This window comes from Mesoplodon bidens (assembly GCF_964165515.1).
Source record: "Mesoplodon bidens genome assembly, chromosome: 16".
In the NCBI taxonomy this organism is placed as follows: domain Eukaryota; kingdom Metazoa; phylum Chordata; class Mammalia; order Artiodactyla; family Ziphiidae; genus Mesoplodon; species Mesoplodon bidens.
The window spans coordinates 77602892-77628969 of record NC_138173.1 but is presented as its reverse complement, the minus strand read 5'-3'; the positions used below and the strand labels follow the sequence as shown (position 1 = coordinate 77628969).

The 26078-nt window shown below is 54.3% G+C and overlaps 1 protein-coding gene across 3 annotated transcripts in view; it reads right to left on the bottom strand.

The window, feature by feature from the left end:
• Window positions 1–26078, bottom strand: part of MROH1 (maestro heat like repeat family member 1) — a 66710-nt gene that overhangs the window by 26840 nt on the left and 13792 nt on the right. For all 3 annotated transcript variants that reach the window (XM_081214361.1, XM_081214359.1, XM_081214360.1), the window contains 10 exons: window positions 20433–20564; window positions 19854–20016; window positions 19519–19617; window positions 14748–14899; window positions 14215–14355; window positions 13879–13971; window positions 9951–10029; window positions 9613–9726; window positions 5035–5108; window positions 3791–3913 (listed from right to left, as the gene is read on the bottom strand). In XM_081214361.1, the coding sequence (XP_081070487.1) occupies window positions 3791–3913; window positions 5035–5108; window positions 9613–9726; window positions 9951–10029; window positions 13879–13971; window positions 14215–14355; window positions 14748–14899; window positions 19519–19617; window positions 19854–20016; window positions 20433–20564 (1170 nt within the window). The remainder of the gene's footprint in view (window positions 1–3790; window positions 3914–5034; window positions 5109–9612; window positions 9727–9950; window positions 10030–13878; window positions 13972–14214; window positions 14356–14747; window positions 14900–19518; window positions 19618–19853; window positions 20017–20432; window positions 20565–26078) is intronic.

Sequence of the window (26078 nt, the reverse complement as noted above, 5' to 3'; positions counted from 1 at the left end):
ATAAAGGAGACAAATTCCCCCCAGAAATAAAAGATAAAAAGAGCTTAGCTGAAAAGTGTCCATAGAGCTAGAGGTAAGGACAGGTCAGGTGAGCCTGGAACATCTTCTTGTGCCAGGAAACAAGGAGAGGCTTTACTCAAAAAAAGATGGAGACGTGCCCTGCCTCCAGGACACAGGAGCCCGCTCCGTGGGGACTCTCACAGGCCAAACTCAGAACGATTGGACCACCAAAACCAACGAGAGAAATGCATGAAATAGTAACCCATGAATCCACACTGAGATATTATATATGAACATAAAAAGAGCAAAAAGCTCTTTGTCACAACAGAAGGCCAAAAAAATAAGTATAGAAAATTAATGGAGTTAGAAAATGAACAACTGATGCTAAAACTAGTAGGGAAAACTTTAATCAGCAAGAGATCAAAGTTTACACATGTTGTAACATGTGTCCAAATCTCCTTCCTTTTTTTTTTTTTTTTTTTCCCGATACGCAGGCCTCTCACCGCTGTGGCCTCTCCCATCGCGGAGCACAGGCTCCGGACGCGCAGGCTCAGCGGCCATGGCTCACGGTCCCAGCCGCTCCGCGGCATGTGGGATCTTCCCGGACCAGGGCACGAACCCGCGTCCCCTGCATCAGCAGGCAGACTCTCAACCACTGCGCCACCAGGGAAGCCCCCTCCTTCCTTTTTAAGGTTGAGTAACATTCTACTATACAGCTAGAGCAGACCGTGCTTAGCCAGTCACCCCTTCATGGACACTTGGGCTGCTTCTACCTCTTGGCTATCGTGAATGACGCTGCTACAAACATGGGCGTGCAAGTATCTCTTCAAGATCCCGCTTTCATTTCTTTTGGGTAAATACCCAGAAGTGGAATTGCTGGATCATATGGTAATTCTGTTTTTAATTGTTTGAAGACCTGCCATACTCTCTTCCACAGCACCTGAAACATTTTACATCCAGGAACTCGTCTTTTGAAACTTCCCTAAGTGAGAAGTAAGACTGTTTTGGCTGCCTAAGCGCTGAACACGGGCTCCCCTGGGAGTCTGGCATTTTGCTGGCTGTGGCAGAAGGTGCCTACCTCCAGTAACAACCTGGACTCAGGCTGTCAGATGGGCTTCCCTGGGCTGCATCCCTCTGATGCGGGAGGGAGTGTGCTCCGTGTGGCCCCTCCTGGGAGCACACAGGAAACCTGCACATGGATTTTAGCTACGAGGACAGTTACCTCTGAGTCCTACAAGCCCTTCTGGTGAACCACCAAGCATGTAGGTGGTCTTAGGACCCTTTACCCAGAGACAAACCACCAAAGCTTGCTCAAGAAAACAGATAACCCAAATAGTTCTTTGTCTAGGAAACAATTCATGGTTAAAAGCTTTATAACAAAGAAACCTCCAGGCCTACGTAGTTCCACTGAGGGATCCTACCAAAGACTTAAGGAAAAAATACCAAATCTTCACAAACTCTTCCATAAGTTAGAAGAGAAGGGGACATGTCCAAACTCACCTAATGAAGGATCACCAGAGAGCGACATTACAGGAAAGTATAGGCCAATAACCCTCTTGAAGAGGTGCAAAATCTCTCAACAAAGTATCAGGAAATCAAGTCCTGCAATATATTAAAAGCATTATAAATCATGACCAAGTGTGGTTTATCTTGGCACTGCAAGGGATTCAATACCTAAAAAGCAATCATTTATGTCCATTTCAAATTCCAAAGAATTGAAAGCAGAATCTTTAATGTTAAAAGACTGAACGTGTTCCCCTTAGAATGGAGACAAAGTAAGGGTGTCTGCGCTCATCACTTGTATTCAGCATTGTAATGGAGATTCTAACCAAGGCAATAAGGCCAGAAAAAGAAATAAAAGGCATTCAGACTGGAAAAGATTGAGCTGTCTATTGGAAAACATGACGTTCCATGTAGAAGATCTCAAAGAATCGATGAAAAGTAAGGCCACAGGATACAAGGTCAATATGTAAAAATCAACTATTTCTACACACTAGCAATGAACGACTGGAAACGGAAATTAACAAAACTATACTATTACAATAGCACTAAAAACTTAGTTACAAATCTAACAAAATATGTGCAGAATCTATATGCTTAAAATTATGAAGTACTGACGAAAGAAATCAAAGATGACCTAAGTAAATGTAATGCACCATTTTCATAGATGGGAAGACAACATCAATTCATCAAAAGATAGCAATTCTTCCCGAAGAGTCTACAGATTCAACACAATCCCAGTCAAAATTATAATAGGTGGGCTTCCGTGGCGGCACAGTGGTTAAGAATCCGCCTGCCAATGCAGGAGACACAGGTTCGAGCCCTGGTCCAGGAAGATCCCACATGCCGCGGAGCAACTAAGCCCGTGTGGCACAACTACAGAGCCTGCGCTTTAGAGCCTGTGAGCCACAACTCCTGAGCCCGTGAGCCACAACCACTGAAGCCTGCGTGCTTAGAGCCCACGCTCTGCAACAAGAGAAGCCACTGCAATGAGAAGCCCACGCACGGCAACGAAGAGTAGCCCCCACTCGCCGCAACTAGAAAAGCCCGCGTGCAGCAATGAAGACCCAACGCAGTCAAAAATAAAAACAAATAAATAAACAAATAAATAAAATTCTAATAGGTTTATTTTTGTAGAAATCAACAAGATGATTCTAAAATTTATATGGATAAGTGAAGGAACTATAATAGCCAAATGAATTAGAAAAGAAGACTGAAGTTAGAGGACTCATGCTACTTTGCTCCAGAATTTACTGTAAAGCCTCAGGCAAGACAGTGTGGTCCTGACAAAAGGACAGACGCAGACCAGTGGAGCAAAACAGAGTCCACAGTCACTTGATTTTGACAAAGGTGCAAAGGCAACTCATCCACGTGGAAAGAAAAGTCTTTTCAGCAGATGGTGCTAGGATACCTGGACATCCACGTGCAAAATAATGAGCCTTAACAACCACACCTCACACTAAACAAAATTAACTCAAAATGGATCACAAATCTATATGTAAAACCTCGAAGTTAAAACTTCCAGAAGAAAACATCGGAGAACATCTTTGTGACCTTGGGTTAAGAGAGGATTTACTAGCTAGAACCAAAAGCAAGAGCGATAAATAAACACCTGATAAAGTGGACTTCTAAAATATTAAAACATCCGCCTTCTGAAAGACATTGTTAAGAAAATAAAAAGATAAGTATGACGCAACAGACTTGTCAGAAAATATTTACAAACCATAAATCTGATAAAGGACTTGCATCCAAAATATATAAAGAACACTCTGTATTCAATAATAAGAAAGTAAACAACTCAAGAATAGGCAAAAGCTGTGAACAGACACTTAAGGAAGACATGGGGATGGCAAACATTGGTCGTTGGTGAGATGCCAGCCTGTCAGGACAGCTTGAGAAACAAACAGCCCGGACCCGAGCCTGCAAGTGCCCACAGGGCCTCTCATCCGCTGCTGCTGGGGCCGTGAGATGGCACAGCCGCTTCAGAAAACCGTTTGGAAATTTCTTATGAAATTAAATGCACACTTTCCATTCGTGCTTACCCAGGTGTGCAAACGCATGCTCCCACAGAAACCTGTACCCACACGGTCACAGTGGCTTTTCTCGTAACTGCCGCACTGCAAACAGCTGGAGTCTCCTTCCTCTAGAGAGTGGTTAACAGACTAGCACGTCCGTACCACGGAATGCTACTCAGCAGTAAGACAACGAATCACTGGCACATGTGACAACACCCCCGACAGACGTGGGGAATCAGGGGCCCAGGAGCAGGAGGGTGGGGCCGCACCCTTACCTCCGCCTCGGGGGGCAGCGCGCACTGCTGCACGATGTACTCGATCATGGCCTCGCCTCCGGGCTGCTCCAGGTAGCCGTGATGGGCCATGGCACTGATCACCTGCACCACGGCCCGCTTCACCTGCCCGGACCAAGGGAGAGTGGCAAGGGCCTCAGAGGAGCGCCAGACAGCACGACGGCCCAGCTGGGCGACAGAACCTCACCCTTCCCTCTGCCTGCGCCTGTACCTGCCCCCACCTTCTCCCCAGACCCCTGCTACGAAGGCCAGCCTGCGGCCACGCTCACATCCCCAGGGGGAGGCCTCTTCCTCCTCTTTCCCCCAGCCCCTCCCCTCCCAGGAGCCAGCCCTGCTGCTCTCTGGCTCCCGACGCAGCCGGCACCTCCCTGGGTGTCTCCTGACCCCGTTTTGCCCTCTGGGCCAGGTCCCTGCTCTGCACTTGTCACTCAAACACTCCTGAGAGTTCTGAGTGTCCTGCTGTCCAGCCCCTTCGGTAACTCTGTCTGGTGGCTCCAAGGAACGGCTGGGCCGTCGTGGCCGGAAGCAGCACCCTCTTCCCAGGACAGAGCTGAGGGGCCCTGCTGCCGCTGAGCCCAAGGAGGGAGGATCAGCCCTGCCCTCGGCTCTGGGCGTCGCCCCCAAGCCCTTGGATGTCCCACCTGAGCCCCGGGTCCTCGTTTCCCTGAGGCTTCGGCCACGCTGAATCACCTAACCATGTGATGGTTGAGGGCGGGGGCTTCGGGCCAGGAGGGGCTGGACTCTGAGGTCTCCACGACGGAGGACCGACAGAGACCCCAGACACAAGGCTGGGGGCTTCCCTGGGGGGCAGCCGGCACAGCACTGCCAGGGAGCCCAGGCTGCCCACGGCTCCACAGGGAGAGGGCAGTGGGGCTCCGACTTTAGACCCTCCTGGGCCAGCCCCTCGTGCCTCTTCTGTGGCTGATGTCAGCCTGTGTCTTCTTGGTGTAATAAACCATAATGTGGGTATGACGACTCTTCTGAGTTTGGGGGTTCTTCTCGAGAACGACTGAACCCCAAGGTGGTTTTGGAGACCGCTTCCTAACTTCATACTTGGTTAACTGCATCAGGAGGAAGCTGGGGGTCCCAGACACACAGCTTGGCAGATGCCCAGGCCTGCACGCACCCACTGAGGTCTGGCCTGGCTGAGAGGCGGCTGCCGGGTCAATGGTGGCCACACGGCCCGCAGCTGCTCACGGCGGAGCCAGGGCTGCCCGCTGACTTACCTTGCTATTGGTATCCAGAAGAGGAGACTTCATGGAGGAGAGAATAAAGGGTTGCTTGACTTCCATCTGAGCAGCTGCAGGAAACAGAGAGATGGCTCAGTCTGCTCCCCACCACAAGGCCCAAGGCCACACTGCCGGGGTTCTGGCCTCAGTGTGGCCCTCCACGTGGCAGGAGGAGGGGACTGCATATGCACAAGCCCACCCATTTCTCTCCAGCGGGCGGGAGGGGGAAATGACCTTTTTCAGCAAATAACATTATTTCACCCAATTAAAAATTTAGGAGGTTTGTAGTTTAGGGCAGCAGAGAAAGAGCGGGCTGAGTAGGTATCCCAGTTCAAGTGCAAGAGTCAGGGGGTCTCCTGAGGCATCAGAATCACAGCAGGCTCGTTAGGCATCACCAGTCGCTGTCCCCTCTCCCCACTCCAACCTGCAGGCCCGGGTGGGCTCAGGCGTTCACTTCTCACACATTCCCAGGTGAGCTGGCGCTAAGGACCCCACTTTGAGAACCAGCAGTACAACCCTTCCTTTCCTGATATTTATTTATTTTAATTTTTTTTTGGGGGGGGGCCCGCACCACGCCGCATGTGGGATCTTAGTTCCCCGACCAGGGATCAAACCTGGACCCTCGGCAGTGAGACCGCAGAGTCCTAACCACTGGACCGCCGGGGAAGTTGCATTCTGATATTTAAATGGGGGTAAAAAGTGAATATCAAGAAGTGGTCATGAGATTAATAAAAATAAAAACAAAGAGGGACCTCCCTGGCCCAGGTTTGATCCCTGGTTGGGAACTAAGATCCTGCAAGCCACATGGCGTGGCCAAAAAAAATTTTTTTTAATGAAAACAGAGACTGGGAGCACAGTGATGGTGCTGCCATTCCAAGGACAGCCCCAGGGGAGGGGTGTGTCATGCTCCCACCTCACACGGGAACTGGAGGCCTCATGGCCTGGAATGGCTGATTCCAGGTCTGGGGCAAGAAATATACACGATGAGCTTAGTTCATCATCAAAGGACTCAGAACCTGAAGAAGTCTCCCCCACTGCCCGGAGGTGCCACAATTTGAGCTCCAATAATGGTAATAACTATAGATAACAAATAAGGACCTACTGTCTAGCACAGGGAACTCTACTCAGTGCTCTGTGATGATCTAGATGGGAATATAATCTAAAAAATAGGGGATATACGGATACGTGTAGCTGATTCACTTTGCTGTACAGCAGAATCTAAAATGACACTGTAAATCAACTATATTCCAATAAAAATTAATTTAAAAAATAATGGTGATAACTGCAATGAACTGAAATTTCTCAAATATGTTTGAATTCATGAGTCCCTGTGATATTTTTAAAGAGCAACGGTTGGGCCTCCCTGGTGGCGCAGTGGTTGAGAGTCCGCCTGCCGATGCAGGGGATACGGGTTCGTGCCCCGGTCTGGGAGGATCCCATATGCCGCGGAGCGGCTGGGCCCGTGAGCCATGGCCGCTGGGCCTGCGCATCCGGAGCCTGTGCTCCGCAACGGGAGAGGCCACAACAGTGAGAGGCCCGCGTACCGCAAAAAGAAAAAAAAAAAAAAAAAAGAGCAACGGTCACCTTTAGCAGGTGACAGGGGACCAGTGTATTAGCTTGAAAACTGACAAAACAAAGCAGCCAACAGCTGAGCCTGCAGTTCCTACATGAGCCACACTTCTGCGTGGCTGAGTGGCAGATGAAGAGCATCTCTTCGTCAAGGCACCCGGCGAACCGGCGCAGCACCAGCCGTGCCCCAGGCGGCGAGCGTCAGTGCCGCCGAGGCCGCCGGGTACACACTGTGCCCCCTACAGTCTTGCCAAAGGGACTCGACTGGAGTCTGAGTTCTTGCCAACTTGCAAGAATCCAGACGGACGAGTAAACCTCAATCTGCACCTCAAGAACACAGCCCGCCAAGCTGACCGTGTGAAACTCCACAGGTCCAATGGCCCAGGCTCTTCCACGGATAAATTACAAGGGAAAGAAAAGAGCACAGGAAACCTGCGGTTTAAAAGGGACTGAAATGTGGGGAGTGTTGTTTACTGGGGACACAGTTTCAGGTTTGCAGGATGAAAAGCGTCCTGGAGGTGGCTGCACAGCAATGTGAATGTACTAAACGCTGCTGAGTGTACACCTACGACGAGGAGCATGGAAAATTTTATGTTATGTGTATTTTACCACAATTGTAAACAAGCAAATTAAACCGAGGGCCAAGCCCCCCAAAAGGGAGAGATTTATATATATATATATACATAATTTAAAAAATTTTTACTTTTTTACTGAAGTAGAGTTTACTTACAGTGTTGCTGGTGTTCAGCAAAGTGATTCAGTTATACATATACGTATCTATTCTTTTTTGTTTTTTTTTTTGACTGCATTGCATTCGTTGCTGCGCGCAGGCTTTCTCTAGCTGTGGTGATCAGGGGCTACCTTTCCCTGAGGTGCACGGGTTTCTCACTGCGGTGGCTTCTCTTGTTGTGGAGCACGGGCTCTAGGTGTGTGGGCTCAGTAGTTGTGGCTCGTGGATTCTAGAGTGCAGGCTCAGTAGTTGTGGCGCACGGGCTCAGTTGCTCCACGGCATGTGGGATCTTCCTGGACCGGGGCTCGAACCCGTGTCCCCTGCATCGGCAGGCGGGTTCTTAACCACTGTGCCACCAAGGAAGCCCTATGTATCTATTCTTTTTCAGACTGTTTTCCATTATAGTTTATTACAAGATACTGAGTATAGTTCCTGTCCTATACAGTAGGACCTTGTTGTTTATCTATTTTATATATAGTAGTGTGTACCTGTTAATCCCAAACTCCTAATTTATCTCTTCCCCCCAATTTTCCCCTTTGGTAACAAGTTTATTTTCTGTCTGTATATTTCTATTTTGTAAATAAGTTCATTTCTGTCATATTTTAGATTCCACATAAAAGTGATATATTGGGTTTCCCTGGTGGTGCAGTGGTTGAGAGTCCGCCTGCCGATGCAGGGGACGTGGGTTCGTGCCCCGGTCCGGGAAGATCCCACATGCCGCGGAGCGGCTGGGCCCGTGAGCCATGGCTGCTGAGCCTGTGTGTCTGGAGCCTGTGCTCCGCAACGGGAGAGGCCACAACAGTGAGAAGCCCACGTACCGCAAAAAAAAAATAATAATAAAATAAAATAAAAATAATAAATAAATAAATAAATAAAAGTGATATATTGTATATGTCTTCTTTCTGACTTACTTCACTTACTATGATAATCTCTAGGTCCATCCATGTTGCTGCAATGGCATTATTTCATTCTTTTTATGGCCAAGCAGCATTCTATTTTTTATATGTACCACATCTTTCTTTTGGCCATGCCACGTGGCTTGCAGGATCTTAGTTCCCTGAGCAGGGATTGAACCCGGGGCCTGGGCAGTGAGAGCACCGAGTCCTAACCATATATACGTATATACACTTATGGCCAGAGAAAGAACTTAAAGGAAAAAATGAAAGACAAGTGGATACGAAGTGACTTTGGAACATCATCGCGAGAGAAGAATTAACAAAGGAAAGGCAAGCGAGGCTAAGCGCGTAGAAAACGTTCAGTGCCGCTAATGACCATAAACAGCAGGTCAGAGAGGAAGCAAAGGCCCGGCCGAGGCCCAGACGAGGCCCACAGGCGCCTGGGCTCCCGAGGGCGTTGTGGCTCAGGTGAGGCCTTGCTCTCTGTCCCAGCACCACCCTTCCCCAGGGAGCCGGCAGGCCACCAGCCACGTGCTCCTGGGCTCACGGCAGGACCCGGCCCTGCCCGCCAAGTGCTGCCCCCTCAGTCCCCAAACCCGAGAGCTGCCAAGTCCACAGGCGCCATCTGGCCCACATGCTTGTTCCACAGAGGGTCAGACAGAGAACACTTAGGCTTCCAGGGCCACAAGTGGGCTCCATCACATATTCTCTTTGTTTGCTTGTACAACCCGTTGCCATGTGAAAACCACCCTCAGCTCACGGGCTGTACAAAAGCAGGCTGTAGCCCTGATGTGGCCCACGGCCACGGCCACGGCCACAGCCACTGTTTAGCAACCAAGGCTCACCGGAGAAAAACAGACTTAAGTGTGAAGACTGTTCAAGCTTATTGCTGATTAAATTAGCCTTAAAAGCAAGAAACCTGAATTCTTCCATCCAGTTGTGAGGAAATCATCAGACACATGGAAATTGAGGGACTGTCTACAGAACTGGCCTCAACTCTTCTCAAAGGTCCACGTCTAAGACACAACTAAGCAACATATGCCCGTGCGCAGACCCCACACTGAGGGGCAGCTGCGGCAGACAGCGTGACGGGGCAGCGGGACTGAGCCAACAGACCAGCGGGTATGTGGCAGCTGCTGGGCCCAGGGTCAGGGGCACTGTGTCCCACTGTCTGCAGCCAGCTGTCAAGGGCAAATGTCAGTGATGGACACCTGCTGGGAGGCAGATGATCACTCTTGCTGCAACTTTTCAAAAAGTTTGGAATTTTGCAAAATAGAAAGTTGGGGAAATATTCAAAGAATTCAAAGCAAGATGTTCCTTTTCACCTAAAAGCTGGACAATGTCGGCCTTTTCCATCTCTGCGCCACAAAGGGCACTTACCGGCCGAGTTGATGATGTGCCTCAGGACCTGGAGGGTGCCCACACGGGTCCTCTCGTTGCTGGTGTCCAGCTTGGGCAGCAGGAAGGCCAGCAGGCGGTCAGGCGAGCAGCAGGCTGCAGGGCGAGTGCTCGTCAAAAAACTGTAACAAGCTGTCCTTTGCTCCCTGCTGGCGGTCTGCACCTCCAAGACAAGCAAGGCCTGGCGGCCAGGGAGGCTGGACGCTCGGGGCTGCGGCCCAGCCAGGCCTTGGCTGTATGCTCCCTAGAGACACAGGCGGGCAGCACACTAGACAAAGGGCCCCCCGCCCCCCAGAGCAGCCAGGCCGCCGGCCTCGTACCCAGCACCGTGAAGCAGCGCAGCACCTCCTTCTGGTTGCTCATCACCAGAGGGCTCGAGGACTCCACGGGCACGCAGATCTGCTCCAGGAACAGAGGGCACGGTCACAGGGGCCCAGCAAGGCCACGGGAGGGACAGGTCCCGTGAAGATGCTGGGCCCAGGTTCCACCTCAACCACCACAGAGGGGCAGGTCCCTCAGGCGCTCTCTCACCTGGGTGCAGGAGCCCCTCACCTGTGACTGGAAGCGCCCTGGGGACCTCAGCCCACACCGTACAGCTGGCCCTCTCAAGGGAAAAGAGTCCTGCTCCTTCTATACCCCACCCTTCCCACCACCAGCCAGGAAAACAAATTCCCAAGACACATTCCTTGATGAGAAAGGAGACAGTTTCCCACTTTCCTGGGCATGACATCCTGGGCTGGAAACCACGGACCCCTAGAATACAGAAAGCACTGGAAACCAAAATACCTAGAGTCCATTCGTTCAAAACTGTATAAGAAAAAGAAGCTGCACTAGTAAAAGTAAAAACAGAGGGGCTCCCCTGGTGGCGCAGTGGTTGAGAGTCCGCCTGCCGATGCAGGGGACGTGGGTTCACGCCCCGGTCTGGGAGGATCCCACATGCCGCGGAGCGGCTGGGCCCGTGAGCCATGGCCGCTGAGCCTGAGCGTCCTGAGCCTGTGCTCCGCAATGGGAGAGGCCACAGCAGAGAGGCCCGCGTACCACAAAAAAAACCCCAAAACCAGAGGCTGTTGGCAGATGTGTCTCTGAGCTCCACTGCACCTCAGCGGGTGACATTCACCGGGGGCTGAGCTCTGGGTGGCACCCCAGCCCCCACTCAACCCCTCAAGGTCACAACAAAGGACACCCGCAGGGCCTCCGGGCACAGGGCTCTAAGGTGAGAAGTGACCAGCAGTGGCGGCCGGGTTCTGCTCCAGGCCCCCAGGGTGCTCCTTGTCACTTCCACTGCAAAGACCTAACCTGGCCATAAGAGGCACCACGGCTTCCTACCTGCTCCCGGGCTCACTCAGCCGCTCAAGCAGCCCAGGAGCAGGGAGCCGGCTTGGAAGCAGAACCCCCGCCCCACGGGGAGCCTTTGGAAGATGTGTGACGGTGACCACGCGGGAGCCTGAGCTGCTCAGGACTCCGTAGTGACTTGGAGAGAGTAAACCGCTGCTGTTTCCACGTGCTAAGTTTTGGAGTGATCGGTCAAAGGGCAATAGATAACTAGTGCAAATGGGTAGTCATCCAGAAAAAAGATAAAACTAGATTCTCACTCTTTCCCTAAAGCAGACTCCAGACGGATTAAACAGTAAAAGTATAGGGGAAAATGAGAGAAGCTAAAAATTAATTGCAGAACTCGAAAGCCTTTTCCAAGTATAGCAAAAGCTGAACTGTAACACAAAAGATGGATAAATGATGGTGTAAAAACTAAATAATTTTGCATGGCAAAAAATACCATAAACAGAGCCACAGATAACGGACAAAGTAGAAACAAACATTTATACCTACATGATATGAGACTATAAATAACTGCTACAGATCAATATGAAAAAAACCCCTAAAAACCAATAGAAAAACAAAAGACATGAATGGAAAGCTCTAAGAAAAGGAAATATCACATTTTTTCTGCCTTTTCAGCTTTTATATATTTATATTTCCCGTTTAAACCCCACCCCCATCCCATAGATAATCATTGTTTGTTTTTACAGTTTTATGCAATCACTTTTATATTAAGTAAATGATATTGTACCATATCTCTCTTTTTTTTTCCTCACTTTTTTCAGAGCTGTAAACTTTTTCTCCATAGAGATCTCAGGCATTCTTCGTTAGGTGAATTCCCAGACACTTTACGAGAAGTTTCTGTCGCTGTTGTAAATGGTCATTTGTTTGTACTTTCTAGTTGGTCACTACTGACGGAGAAGAATGCTCCTGACTTTTACAGGGTGGTCTTGTAACCGGCAAGCTTGCTGAACTCAGTTCTAGTATTTGTGAACCGATTCGGTTCATATATGAGCGCCTTTCTGGATGAAGAAATCAACCACCCATAAGACAAACGTCTACTGAGTGCTCACGAGTAACAGGCACCGGTGCTGGGACAGCAGGGACAGAACGGAGCAAACCCTCCCCCTCACACCTGTGCCTTCTCGCTGCGGAGGCCCGAGTGGCGACCCACCCGCTGCCGAGTGTATTAAGAGGAGCCCGGGGACCGGGACGGAGGGTGGGTGGCCGGGAGGAGAGGAACGACAGGTCTAGCCCCGCTCCCCCCATTCCTGTTCCTTTCCCCATTCACACTGAGAGCGGGGCTCCTCCCTGCTGCTGACACTAGAGGAAACGTTCCTGCCCCCCACTCACCAGGACGTATGCGGAGGGTTTGGGTATTTAAACTTCGTCAAGTTAGAGAAGTTCCTTTCTGATCCTGGTTGCTAAGAGCTTTAATGACAAATAGGTGTTGAACTTTAACAAAAGCTTTTTCTGCATTGATTGATATCAGAGAATATTTTCGGGAATCTCATTCCATGATGAGGTGAGCTGACTGGCCTCAGCGCTGTGCAGCCCCCTGGCTGGGCCCTACACCCCTCGTGTACTGGGAGTGCAGTGCTGAGGGTGCACAGTGCTGAGGGTACAGTGCTGAGGGCGCAGTGCTGAGGGTGCAGTGTTGGGAGCACAGTGCTGAGGGTGCAGTGCTGAGGGTACAGTGCTGGGAGCACAGTGCTGAGGGTGCAGTGCTGAGGGTACAGTGCTGAGGGCGCAGTGCTGGGAGCACAGTGCTGAGGGTGCAGTGCTGAGGGTGCAGTGCTGGGAGCACAGTGCTGAGGGCGCAGTGCTGAGGGCACAGTGCTGGGAGCGCAGTGCTGAGGGTGCAGTGCCAGGAGCACAGTGTAGGGTAACTCCCTTCACTGAGCACACGATCCTCACATCTAGCCTCACAGTAGTAGACCTAGATTTTTCTGTGTGGTCCTGACTTGGATTTGGAATCAAGACCAGCCTCAGAGAATCTAACAGGCAGCTCTGGATCCTTTTCTCATTTCCAAGCCCACCTGTGTAGAGTGGAAATTAGCCGTCCCTCAAAAGTTTGGAAGAACGCAACCTTCAAACCACGTGGGTCCTGGGTTTGCTTTCAGAAAGGAAGGGCTTGGAATGTTGTTTCCATTTCTTTACTGGTTTAGTCAAGTTTTCTATTTTTTCTCTGCCAATTTTGACATTTTTAAGATTTTTCTAGGAATCTATCCACTTCATACAGTTTTTCAGGTTCATTACCATTGCTCACACACTAAAATTACTATTTAATCTCTCTACCATAGCCCGACCCCCGGCCCTCACTGGGCGCCGACCGTGTGTGTGGCAGGTGAGGGCTCAGGCCGGCGGGTCCGGGAGGCCAGGCTGGCATCCCAGCAGGTGTGGGAGTGGAGTATGCCCAGAGATGCCCCAGGGGGTGGGGGGAGCAAGGAAGTCCACTCTCCCTGCTTCTCTTTCTCAAAGAGCCGCCTGCCCACACTCTCTCTAGTTTTCCGGCCCTCTTCTCTCCCACTCAGAAAGTCCCATGGACGCAACGTCCCCCCAGAGCTCCCCGTGACCTCCATGCCCCTCATCTGACCTGGGGGGGCAGGGTGTGCACGGCTGCGGAGCCTCCTCGAAGCCCTTTCTCCATCAGAGCCTTCAGGACCCCTGGAGGGGGTCTCCATCTGAGCCTGGGCCCTCGGGACGCACGGCCAGTGCAGATGACCCAGAGCTGCCCCTGGCCTGCTGGCTGCCCGCTCCGGCCCCCACACACCGGGGCTGTGCTGTGTCGCGCGGCCCGAGCCCCAGCGCTGGGCAGACGGCGGGCTGTAGCCCCGAGGGAAGCCCACGTTTCAGCCCCGCCTCCTGCTCCCTGACCCTCAGCAGGCACCTCCCAGCGTGCTCCCACCCCTCCCTGGGCCCCCAGCCCACCTGAGCGTGCAGGGCAGCCAGGAGTGAGTCAAGCTGGACGTCCAGCGTGCGGCTGCCCATGCTCGCGGCCGCCTCGAGGATCTGGCCCAGGCTCTGCTCGAGGAGGGAGGAGAGGGGCCGTCAGGGCCTCCTCCTGCCCCAGCCCCACCCCTGCCAGCTGCGGGAGGCTCCCAGCCCTCTGCCCTAGCGCTCGTAGGGGAGGGCCGGGAAGGGGGCGCGCGGTGAGGCCAGGTGGGCCCGGCTCCCCGGCTCCCGTCCACGCCCCCCGCTGAGGCTGGCTGCCTCCAGGGCTTCCCCCTGACCCCGCGCCCCTTGCAGCTGAACTCCTGAACGCACCCTGGACACGTGGACGGTCTCAGCGTGCTTCTTGTAGAGGCCGAGGACTCCAGGCAGCAGCTTGGGGAGCTGCTCCTCCAGCTTCTCGCTGGGCAGCAGGTGGCTCATGGGCCCCAGGGCCTCCACCACAGCGAGCCGCAGCTGGGGGGACACAGGGACAGGCGCTCGCGTGCAGACCGGCCGGCAACGCCCGTCAGCCCGGGGCAGAGATGTGCAAAGAGCCCTTCCCCAAGGACCCCACAGCCGGACTCGAAGACCCGGGTTACGGCGAGCGGGGGTCCTAAAGGGGCAGAGGGAGTGGGCCCAGGGGGAGAGGTCCAGCGCTGGGGCCCCAGGAAACTAGCCCTACTCTGTGAGGATCTGCGGGGCGGGGGAGGGAGGGGCACGTGTAGACAGATCTCCCCCGCGCTCCCCCCCGAGAACCCACAGGACCCCAGAAGAGGCCCAGGTGACTGGAGCAGTACCTCCAGGCTAGGGGGTGGGAGAGGAAAGCCAGCTAGGCAAGGTCACAGGTCCCTACGGGCCACACATACCTTGGCTTCCCGGCTCTGCAGCCAGTGGTGAAAGAGGATGTCGTAGGCGCTGGAGATGTCAGTGGCGAAGGCGTCCTTCCTGACCGTGGGGTCGGGGGCCTGGTCCAGGTTGGCCAGGTACTCCAGGGTGCCCTCGCTGAAGCGCTGCAGAGCTGTGGCGACCCACGCGGTAAGCGGCGGCCGGCCCATGGCCGCACAGGTTCCGCGCGACTCCTGCCCCTTCTAACATGCCACGCTGCCTGCGAGACACCCTCCAGAGCACCCGGCCAAGCTCGGGACCAAAGCGCTGTGCAGGCGTGAAGGGGCCCCCAACTCATGTGCTTCGCAGAAGCTCAGAATGTGACCTTTTTCGGAAATAGGGTCTTTGCAGATGCAATGAGTCAAGATGAGGTCACAGTTGGTGGGGGGCAACTCCAACAGGGCCGTGTCCTCCCAAGAAGAGAGACAGACGCGCGGGGACCACGGAGGCGGAGCTGCACTGCTGCAGCCTCGAGCCAACGCGCCAGGATGCACGGGCACCTCCAGACGCCAGGGGCCTGGAAGGTTTCTCTCCAGAGCCGCACAGGGCGCACGGCCCTGCCAACACCCTGCCCTCGGAATCCTGGCCTCCTGAGCCGTAGAGAACACGTTTCTGTTGTTTTAACCCCCCCAACTTGTGGTCCTTCGTTAAGGTGGTCCAAGGAAACCAGTACAGGCACCAACCTCCCCAAAACGCCCCCAGGCCACCATGCCTGGCCCACTCCAGTCTGCTGTGCCCACCTCCCCCCTCACAGAGACGCGTGCCACGTGCTTCCAAGGGCCGCTGTGCTGGGCAGGCGTGGGCCCCCCAGGACATGTGTAGGAAGAAGACCTGGGGGCACAGTGGCAGGGTGCCGAGAGTGGGGAGCGCTGGCCTGGGGTCTGTGTCCGTGGAAGGGACTGTGCTGTGGACACCAGGCGGGTAAGCCTGGGGACTCGCTTTGGTGCAGACCTGCGAGTGGCCAGCAGGACCTGGACCCTGGATCACAGGAGACGATGGGGCCACAAAGGAGAGTCGGAGGCCACGACCTGGCCACAGGGCCTGGGCAGTGGAGGGGGAGATGATGGAATGGCCCGGAGAGGCGGCGGCTCCCGGCCAGGCCTCCCGAGGGCAGAGCCCGGCACCCAGGCAGGGGCTGCAGCAGCTGCCCCGGGGGTCTTTACTTGCCCCAGCTCACAACCTCAAACCTGGCCCACTTATAAGGCTAATTTCTTAGCTTGGGCTTTGCAGCCCAGCAGAAAGACTAAACCTAACCCTCCATCTACAGGAGGGCAGCCATGTTCACATGTGCTCAAGAGAGAACATAAAGAAATTCTGAAAGAAAACTACCTCCTGGGGGAAGGTTTCTGTGTCACGGGCAGCCCTTCCACTGAGGATAGGCCCCTGGAGGGTCTGGCGAGGTGGGCTCTGGTCCCCTCCCTGCCACGTGGCTGCTAAAACCGGGGCTGCAGGTGCCCCGAGAACCCTCAGCTCCTCTCTCAACCCCCCGCTCCTCCACGGCCCCTTCGTCCCCCCACTCTTTTGCCTCCTTGAGCTGTTCAGTCAGGCTGTTGGTCAAACTGATCAGGGATCCTAGGTATTTTGCATGGGAAGGTCTTTCAGGGTAACAGGCTACTATATGGCCAGAAGCAGAAACCCACCCCCGGATCTGTTACTAGGTTTGAGGTTTTCATCAGGTACACACACAGGCATAAGGTAGAAGAGCAATTCTCACCCACCGTCCGCCAGCCCAATTCCCTTTCTCCAGAAGCAAACATGGGGTTTGGATCTATCTCTCGATAAATAACGCGTCCACGACGTTCCTCACCTACTCCCCGCAAGGCCGGGGCCAGTCCCTTCCATCCATCCCTCCAGACCCGCGCTGCCAGAGCCCCCCCACTCCCTCCATGAGCAGCTCTGTTGCCCAGAGGAACCGACCGCCTGCGGTTCGAGTCTCCCTGGCTCTCCAGGCACGGGTCACTAAGGCGACCTCCACATCTCTTGCCGCACGCACACCCTGGGGCCCCCTCGGCCCGCCGACCGCATCCTTCCTGATCCTGGCTTCTCCAAAAGAGCCTTTACCTCCTGCTCAAGGAGCATCTGGGCAGGGTGCTGATTCTCAGAGGGTGCCTTCCACTGCAGCTTTCTGGCGCCCTCCCTTGAGCGAGAGAAGGCAAGGCCACCCTCTTTCCTCAGCCTCCCCTTGGACCATCCCTGCCCCACCCCCCGCAAAGTCTTCCCGGTGCGGTGCCTGGAGGGCCTCTCCACCAGGATCAGCTCCTGCTGCAGGGCAGGCTCAGGGATTACTGCACGACTCCCCCACTCCACTCTCTCCGTTTGTTCTTTCCAGGGTGTCTTATTCCAATGCTGGCTTCATGGCCTAGCCTGCTAATTCTTTTTTTTCTCTCCTATTTTCCATATATTTGCATTTTTGCTCTATTTTCTGGAGGATTTCCTCAACTTTCTCTTCGATTTCTGCCTTCCATTTTCATCATGTTTTTAATTCCCAGAAGCTTAATTTTATTCTCCGAATGTAGCTTCCTCACAGCAACATGCTCCTGCTTCCTGAATGCATCTTCTCTGAACTCCCTGAGGATATTAACCTCAGATTTCCTTTCCTGCCTGTTTTCTCCGCCCTGAACTGTCTGCTTTCCCCAAGTCTCGGTTTCTGTTATTTTGCTGCCACCTTTCCTATCAGAGACTTGCCTTGTGGGCAGTGATTTTTGGCCGCCTATCGGTGCTGGACAGTGTGGCCAGGCCAGCCGTGCACCCTGCTGTCTGGGACACGTCAACACGGTCTCTGGGGCTCCCTCCCCACTCTTCCCCTGCCTGGCCACAGCGTCCTGCCAACTGGACAAGAACCTTCAAGTGTGCACGTGCTCCTGTTCTTGGCCCAGCGCCACTGCCCACTTGTGCCGCCTTCTGGCAGTGGACACAGACATCTGCCCAGAACCAGAGGCTGTCCGGAAGGACAGGAGGCCCCAGCCCTCTCGGGGCCCACCCAGGCCACTGACGGGCTGTTGTGGACCCTCCTGGCCCGACTGGGGCCACTCCAGCAGGCAGGACCACCCTTCCCTCCAACTGCAGACCCTGAACGTTCTATCTGTGTCGAGGAGTGCGCACCTCAGCAGGAGGGCGGCCTGCGGGCAGGTCTCTTGGCCCACGCACTTGCTTCAGACACGACATACTGACAAGGTGAGAACCGCAGGGGCCTTTGGCCTGTGAACGGCAGGGACCAGAGCTCTTGAGAACTGCGAGTCAGCTCTCCGTGCAGGGCCCTGCACTTCCAGAGTGAGGCCAGTACTTCCCAGAGGAGCTGCCCAGGGCCCGCAACTAAGCCCTCGGCTCCGACATAGGCTCTTCGTGCTCCCCCAGCGGCCTGGACGCGTGCTGCCCTAGGCTGGTCTTCTACCCGTTTGCAGCACACCCGAGGTACAGCCCCAGCCCCTCAGCTCGGCCTCGGCCCCTTCTGTGTCCTGCTCCTGCATTCCCAGCTCAGCGGTGATTCCCGGCCCAGCTGCTCGGGGATCCTGTCACAAATTCCCTTTCCAGCCAAAACCAGGTCAAGGAGGGTTTCCGCCCTTCAGCCCAGGCAGCCTGCCAATCACACACAGGTGGGAGGAGCCTACAAGAGGCACCACAGAGACCACGGCAGGGAATGGAGAGAATGGGGAACGCGGGGGGCTGTGAGGAGGGCTGGCAGGGGCTGAAGCCCCTCCTAGGGCCCCCTGAAAGCAGGGGAACCCTGAACCCAAAGCCACTGCGAACAGGGAGGGCTGGGGCCCACAGCTCTAGGCCCTGGCTAGGAAAGTCCCCAGGTGTGTGCAAGATACGCAGCTTCCCTAGGAACCCTCCCCAAACACGTCCTCTAGCTACCAGCCCCCAACCCCAACCCTGAGCCCTGCCCAGTGTGGCCACGCCCTCACCACATGCTCCCTAGCCAGCAGCCTGGGGTGGAAGCCCAGCACCTGCTAACAGGCTGGGCTGTGGATTAAAAAGGGTCCTGTCCTAATAGGGGCCTCAGATGGCCCAGGTGCTCCCTCTCCCTCCCCTCAGTACCAGCCAGCAGTCTTCCTGAGACTGGTGGGGACACTAGGAACACCAGGAAGCTAAAGGACAAGGGCAACGTGGTGGCTGCTAGAAGAGGCCCAGGCCCCCTCAGCCCCCGTGTCTCAGGACCCTCTGCTTCCCTCCCACACGAGTGCCCCCCCCTATCAAGAGTCATGCCACGAGGCACCGTCCCCTGCCCAGGCACGCAGAGGGCCGCACACAGAAGGTGGGAGAGTGATTACCCCATCCCAAGATGCCCAGGGAATGGTCACTCTCCCAGCACGGAGCAGGGAGAGAAATGGGAAGCAGCTGCCGCTTTGGGTGAGTCTCTTCCCGCCTCGCATCAAGCGTCCAGGGCTCAGGGATTGCAGGGTAAAGTCCTGGGCAAGGGGGTCCCCAGCAGCAGAGAAAAGCAGTCAGACGGCAGAGGCCAGGTCTCTACCTGCAGCAGCGTCCACCCAGCCCACGCCTGCAGTCACCCTTCCTCTAAATGTTCCACCCTCCTCCTGCAGCCTGGAGGACCCACAGCCCCACAAAGGGGCACTGGAGACAAAAGGTCCAGGAGTGGACAGGCTGCGCCCAGCCCCTGCCCCGCAGAGGCCCACCTGCCCCACAGAGACCCACCTGCCCGCAGAGACCCACCTGCCCCGCAGAGACCCACCTGCCCGCAGAGGCCCACCTGCCCCGCAGAGGCCCACCTGCCCCGCAGAGGCCCCGTCTTACCACAGCAGAAGACCACCCTCATCGAGTCCGTCTTGGCTGCGCTCAGCATGGGCAGCATGGTGTTCAGGATGGACGTCAGGAAGGGCACCATGCCGAACACTGCAAGAGGGGTACGTCACGGGGCCCCCACTGCCATCCCCACCCAGCCTGTCCTTCCCTCGGGCCCTGTGCCCCAGGGGAGGCAGGGGGCACCCCGGCCACACGCCTTGAGCTCCTTCTGCACAGCCTGGGGCTCATGGTGGGACTGCTGGGACACAGGGAAGCGAGGCCGGGGGGCTCCCAGAGATCTTCACGACCGCTGAGCACGGGTCAAACGGGGCCGGGCCGCCACCTACCATTGGAAACTGAGAGGTTGGCGAGCGTCTGCACGACAAAATGGTGCGGCAGGACCCCGGGCTGGAACTTGCTCAGCATCTCCTCCATCACGCTGCGGATGAAGCGCTTCCCCACCGCCACCAGGACGGTGCTGGCGGCCTGCTGCCAGTCACAAACCAATTCCTACCCCCCAAGAGGTCTGAACTGGCACCCAGACCGAAGGAGGCAGACCTCACCCTGAAGCCGCCCAGGAAGCGAAATGAGACACTCTGCCCTCAGTCACGCCAGGGGACAGGCTGCCCGTCTTCGGGACGTGCTGCTGCTGCGAGCAGGGCCCCCGGCTGAGCCCAGCGCCTACACACACCGGGCCCCACTGCCCCTACATTTGCCCTGAGGGTTTGGGAAGTTTGCTCTCTGCTTCAGTTTCCATTGGAGATTGTGGGGTGACCCTCCCCACCCCAGGAGGGCGGTCAGTGCACAGGACCCAGAGGCCAAGCCCGAGGCAGCCGGACACAAACTCACACCCTTAAGGCACTTGGGAGGAAAGGCCTCGGAAAGCAGCTTCCCTCCCAAGCCAGGGCCTGGTCAGCCCCACAGACCTTCACTTTGGTCATCTCGCTGGAGGCCAGGAGGATGCTGGCCCTGGCCAAGTCCTTGTCCAGCTCGCCAATGTGACGGTTCACAACCGTCTCCACGACCCTCAGGATCATCGTCCGGTACGGAGGCGCCAGCTGAGGAGAGAACCGTGGAGGGAGGACCAGGACTGGCTCGTCTCTCACGGCTCCTCCCTGAGCTTAAGAGCGAGCCCTGGTGTCCTGACAGCGTCGCTCTGGGTGGCCCGCCTGCTGGGGAGCTCTCCGGGTGTCCTGCAGCGCCCCCGTCCAGCACGCGTCGTCCTCGCCTTCACTGAGGACACGCAGACCACAGCGGAGGCTGTGACAGGTGGAGGGCACGTCACGGTGACGACAGAAAACCCCACGACACGAGCAGAGCCCAGCCAAGGGAAGGGCTTCATCCTGCCGGAGTCCCAGGCGTCACGGAGACCGGCGGTGAGGGCAGGAAATACTCGGGGAGCCAGGAAAGACCAAGACCCGCCGCTTCCTGAGGACCCTCCCCCTTCCCCCCGGGGATGGAGCGTCCAGACAGGGGGTGCAGACCAGGGGGCACAACCTCAGCGCAGCTGGAGTGCCCAGGCCACGTGACGGGAGGAAAGAGGGCAAGAAAGGGTGCGACTCAGGCTGGCTGCACTCCGCAGGGCTGCTCAGGCCTGGGAAAAGGTGCTCGTGACCCTCGGGCGAGAGCCCCCCCACGACGTCCCCACCAGGCTCCCTCTGCAGAGGCTGCGAGCAGCCCTCACGGGGGTGGCCCACACTACCCGGTCACTCAGCCCTACAGGCGAGAGAGGAGGGCAGGAGCCCCTATATTTCAAGTAGAAACAGACAGCTTATACCTGGGTAAAGTACCAACGTCCTGCTGATGGGGTCATTCACAGCTGCTGGCATGTATGTATGTATGTTTGTATGTATGTATGTATGTATTTATGTTTGGTCGTGTTGGGTCTTTGCTGCTGCGCGCGGGCTTTCTCTTGTTGCGGCGAGCGGGGGCTACTCTTCGTTGCAGTGCATGGGCTTCTCACTGTGGTGGCTCCTCTTGTTGCAGAGCACGGGCTCTAGGCGCGTGGGCTTCAGTAGTTGTGGCACACGGGCTTCAGTAGTTGTGGCTCGCGGGCTCTAGAGCGCAGGCTCAGCAGTTGTGGCGCACGGGCTTAGTTGCTCCGCGGCATGTGGGATCTTCCTGGACCAGGGCTCGAACCCGTGTCCCCTGCATTGGCAGGCGGATTCTCAACCACTGTGCCACCAGGGAAGCCCTACTGGTTTGTTTTGTTCTGTTTTTCGTTTTTTTAAATTGTGTTAAAATACACATAGCAAAGTTTACCATCTTAACCGTTCTCAAGCATACAGCACAGTGGTATTAAACACATTCAGCTGGTGTGTGGCCGTCAGCACCACCCCTGCCCATAGCTCTTTCCACCTTATAAAGCTGAAACCCTGTCCCCATTAAACCCTAAGTCTCCATTCCCATCCCCCCAGCCCCTGCCACCCACCTTTCTACGTTCTGTATCTGAATTTGACTATTCTAGACACTTCATATAAGTAGAAGTATACAGTATTTGTCCTTTTGTGACTGGCTTATTTCACTGAGCAAAATGTCCCCAAGGAGGTTCATCCAGGGGCTTCCCTGGTGGCGCAGTGGTTGGGAATCCGCCTGCCAATGCAGGGGACACTGGTTCAAGCCCTGGTCCGGGAAGATCCCACATGCCACGGAGCACCTAAGCCCGTGTGCCATAACTACTGAGCCTGCGCTCTAGAGCCCACAAGCCACAACTACTGAAGCCCGCGTGCCTAGAGCCCAGGCTCTGCAACAAGAGAAGCCACCGCAATGAGAAGCCCCGCGCACCGCAACGAAGAGTAGCCCCCACTCGCCACAACTAGAGAAAGCCCGCACACAGCAACGAAGACCCAACGTAGCCAAAAACAATAAATAAAATAAATTTATTTCTTAAAAGTCCTATGTATCCCAAGATAAAAATATTTTTTTAAAAAAAGAGGTTCATCCATGTTGTAGCACATGTCAGAATTCCCTTTTTTTTTTGGCAGCACCACGGCTTGTGGGATCTTAGTTCCCCAACCAGGGATTGAACCTGGGCCCTTGGCAGTGACAGGGCTGAGTCCTAACCACAGGACCGCCAGGGAATTTCCAGAATTCACTTCAAGGCTGAGTATTCCGTTGTGTGGATAGACCACGTCTGGCTTATCCATCATCCACTGATGGGCACTTGGGTTGCCTCTACCTTTTGACTAATGTGATTAATGCTGCTGTGAACAAAGGTGTGCAAATATCTCTTTGAGACTCTGCTTTCAATCTTTTGGGTATATACCCAGAAGTGGAACTGCTGGGTCATATGAAAATTCTATTTTTATTTTTTGAGGAACCTCCATAATGTCTTCCATAGCCACTGCACCATTTAACACTCCCACCACCACTGCACAAGGTTTCCAGTTTCTCCACATTTTCACCAACACTTGTTATTTTCTCTTTTTTTGATAGTATCCGTTGTAATGGATGTGAGGTGGTATTTCACTGTAGTTTTGACTTGCATTTCCCTAATGATTAGTGATGCTGACCATCTTTTCATGTTCTTATTCGCCATTTGTATATCTTTTCTGGAGAAATGTCTATGCAAGTCCTTTGCCTATTTTTGAATTGAGTAGTTTGGTATTTTGTTGTTCAGTTTTCAGAGTTCTCTATATATCCTGGATATTAATTCCTTATTGGATATATGATTTGCAAACATTTTCTCCCATGCTGTGGGTTGCCTTTTTACTCTGTGGATAGTGTCTTTTGATGTACAAATTATTAAAATTTTCATGAAGTCCAATTTGTCTATTTTTTCTTCTGGTTGCCTGTTCCTTTGGTGTCATATCCAAGAAATCATTGCCAAGTCCAATGCCCAGGAGCTTCTGTCCTATGTTTTCTTCTAAGAGTTTTACAGTTTTAGGTTTTACGTTTAGGTCTCTGACCCCTTGAGTTAATTTTTGTGTATGATGTGAGGTAGGGGTCCAACTTCATTCTTTTGTAAATGGATATCCAGTTTTCCCAGCATCATTTGTTGAAAAGACTATCCTTTCCACATTCAATTATCTTGGCACCCCTGTTGAAAATCATTTGACCATATATGTGAGAGTTTATTTCTAGGCTCTATTCTACTCCATTGGTCCATGTGTCTGTCTCTATGCCAGTGCCACACTGGCTTGATTATTGTAGCTTTCTAGTAAATTTTGAAATCAGGAATTGTGAGTCCTCCAGCTTTGTTCTTCTTTTTTTAGGAATGTTTTGCCTATTCAGGATCCCTTGAGATTCCCTAGGAATTTTAGGATGGGTTCTTCTACTTCTACGAAGTTGCAACAGCTGCTTATTTTTTAAGACTTTATTTCCACTTTATGCTGCTCCTGAGAGTTCAATGAGCAGAACAGTAACCACATCACAAGACGATGTGGGGCACTCCCTCCAAGGGAGGGGCTTTTCGCCCAGGCCCTCATGCAGGATGATGTAGCCACAGCCCCCTGTCAGGTAGCACATCGGGAAAGGAATGGGGTGGGGTGGGGGGGAAGCTTGCCGATGATACCTGCCCTTGGCAGGTGTGTGTGAGATTTCAGGCTCAACCGTTCTGATGTGTTGGTGGGTGGCCAATGAGCCCATCACCCCTGCGGCCCTTCCCCCACCCCCAGAACCGACTGAGTCCACTAAATGGATGAACTGGATGACTAGGCTACCTGCGCACAGGAGGACGTTAGGAGGCAGGGCCTTTGGGATGTGATTAGGCCACGAGGGTGGAGCCCTCATGAGTGGAGTTTGCGCCCCTATAAAGGATACCCCAGGGAGCTCCCTCATCCCTTCTGCCAGGCGAGGACAAAGGCAGGAAACATCCGTCTATAAACCAAGAAGCAAGCGCTCACCAGGCACTGAATCTGCCAGCACCTTGATCTTAAGACCTCCAGCCTCCCAACTGTGGGAGACACAAGTCTGTTGTCTAAAAGCCACCCAGTCTGTGGCATTTTGTCATAGGAGCCAGAGGGGACGAAGACAACTATTTTTGCCTCTCTGCCCCAAATCACTTCCCTGCCCACTGGCCTGACAGCCCTTGTGAAGGAGCCTGCTTGTCCCTGTGTTCACCTTTCCTATGCTGAGACTTGGCCAACAGGAAGGAGACTGGATCTGTCTAAAGCTGTGCGGCCCACCGCCGTCCAGGAACACAGACCAGGACCAGCTGGTGGAGCAGCAAACATGCCCCAGCGCCCCAGGCACACTGAAGCCTCTAGAAGCTGATATCTACAGAGTATCGCACGCATCTCAAAACGCTGCCTTGACCTACGATGATCAGATAGTGCTCCACACCTGTCTTCTGCTACCCCACATCTTTCTGGAGAGAGAATCAAAGGGATTCGAAATGTACATGCTAAGATGCAGCCCAATAAAGTCTGATTGTGAAGAAACACGAGTGAGTGGCACAGAGTTGCTGGCAGCAGGGTGTGGACGAGGCAGTGGTGGCGGCTGGGGGTGGGGAGCCACCAGGAAGGGCTCCCCTGAGGGGGACGGAGCTTCCAGCTTCAGACACGCTCACTGTAAAGGGCCACTGTGAAGGAAGTTGGTTTTTAAAGTTGGTTGAAGAAACTAAAAAGGCTAGAAAGGGGGTGAAATCATAAATGAGCTAGAAAATGACAAGTATGAAGCACACTTAAATTTTGCTATGAACTGTTAAAAATAACAAAGGCTTTTTAGCTACCTTTAGTACTCTTTGGCCATTTCTTCAAATAGCCAGGGCAGCCCTAATCTTTGTCTAACAATCAGATGCTGAATTCAGCAGGTCACGATGATGGAGCCTTTCAGCCACAAAGAGAAGGGCCGTGACACCCAGCACGCATGCACCGTGAAGCTCCATGAGCCGAAGAGCCTGGGTAGACACACATGTGCCCAAGCACAAGGGTGCCCTTCCCGTCCTACCTACCCCCAGTCCCAACAGCAGTCCATGAACACGTAAAAGGCCCAGAACAGCTAGGACAGCCGGGCGGGGGCAGGGGACCCTCCCCACGAGAGGAGAGGTCATCAAGCCGCAGCACAAGCCGCTCAGCAGCCACTCAGCAGGACGCGGCTATTTCCCCCAGGAAACGGCAGTTGACAGATGAGAGAGAAATAACTCATATTGTATAGGGATCCCCTTTTACTGATCAAATGTCAAAAACAAAAAGAAAAATGGTCGTTTGAGACCGAAAGTCTAACTCCCAGGAATGAGCCTAAAACACGCACTGGGGAAAACTGAAATAATTTCCCACCACAGGGAGCTGAGAGCGTCAGAGAACCGTGGAGCAGAGACACAGGAGAGGGGGAGCTGGCAGAGCCCCTTCTGTTGTAGTTGGCGGGCCTTGAGCCATCTCTGCAGAGTCCAGTCGGCACGCCCACCCAGCCACAGCCCCTCTCCGAGGCCCGTCCACGTGTTCCCGTTAATGCGGTGGACGCGAGCTGCCCTCTCTCATTGGCGAGGACAGCTGTCCAGGCTTCAGCGGGTCAGCGAAAGGGGATGGCGGCACTGGGCCTGCGAGCGAGCGGCTGGACGCTGCAGTGCTTACCACCCGGACCCTCCACGACAGGACCAACCCACAGGCCACGAGGCAAAGAGGGTCATCTAT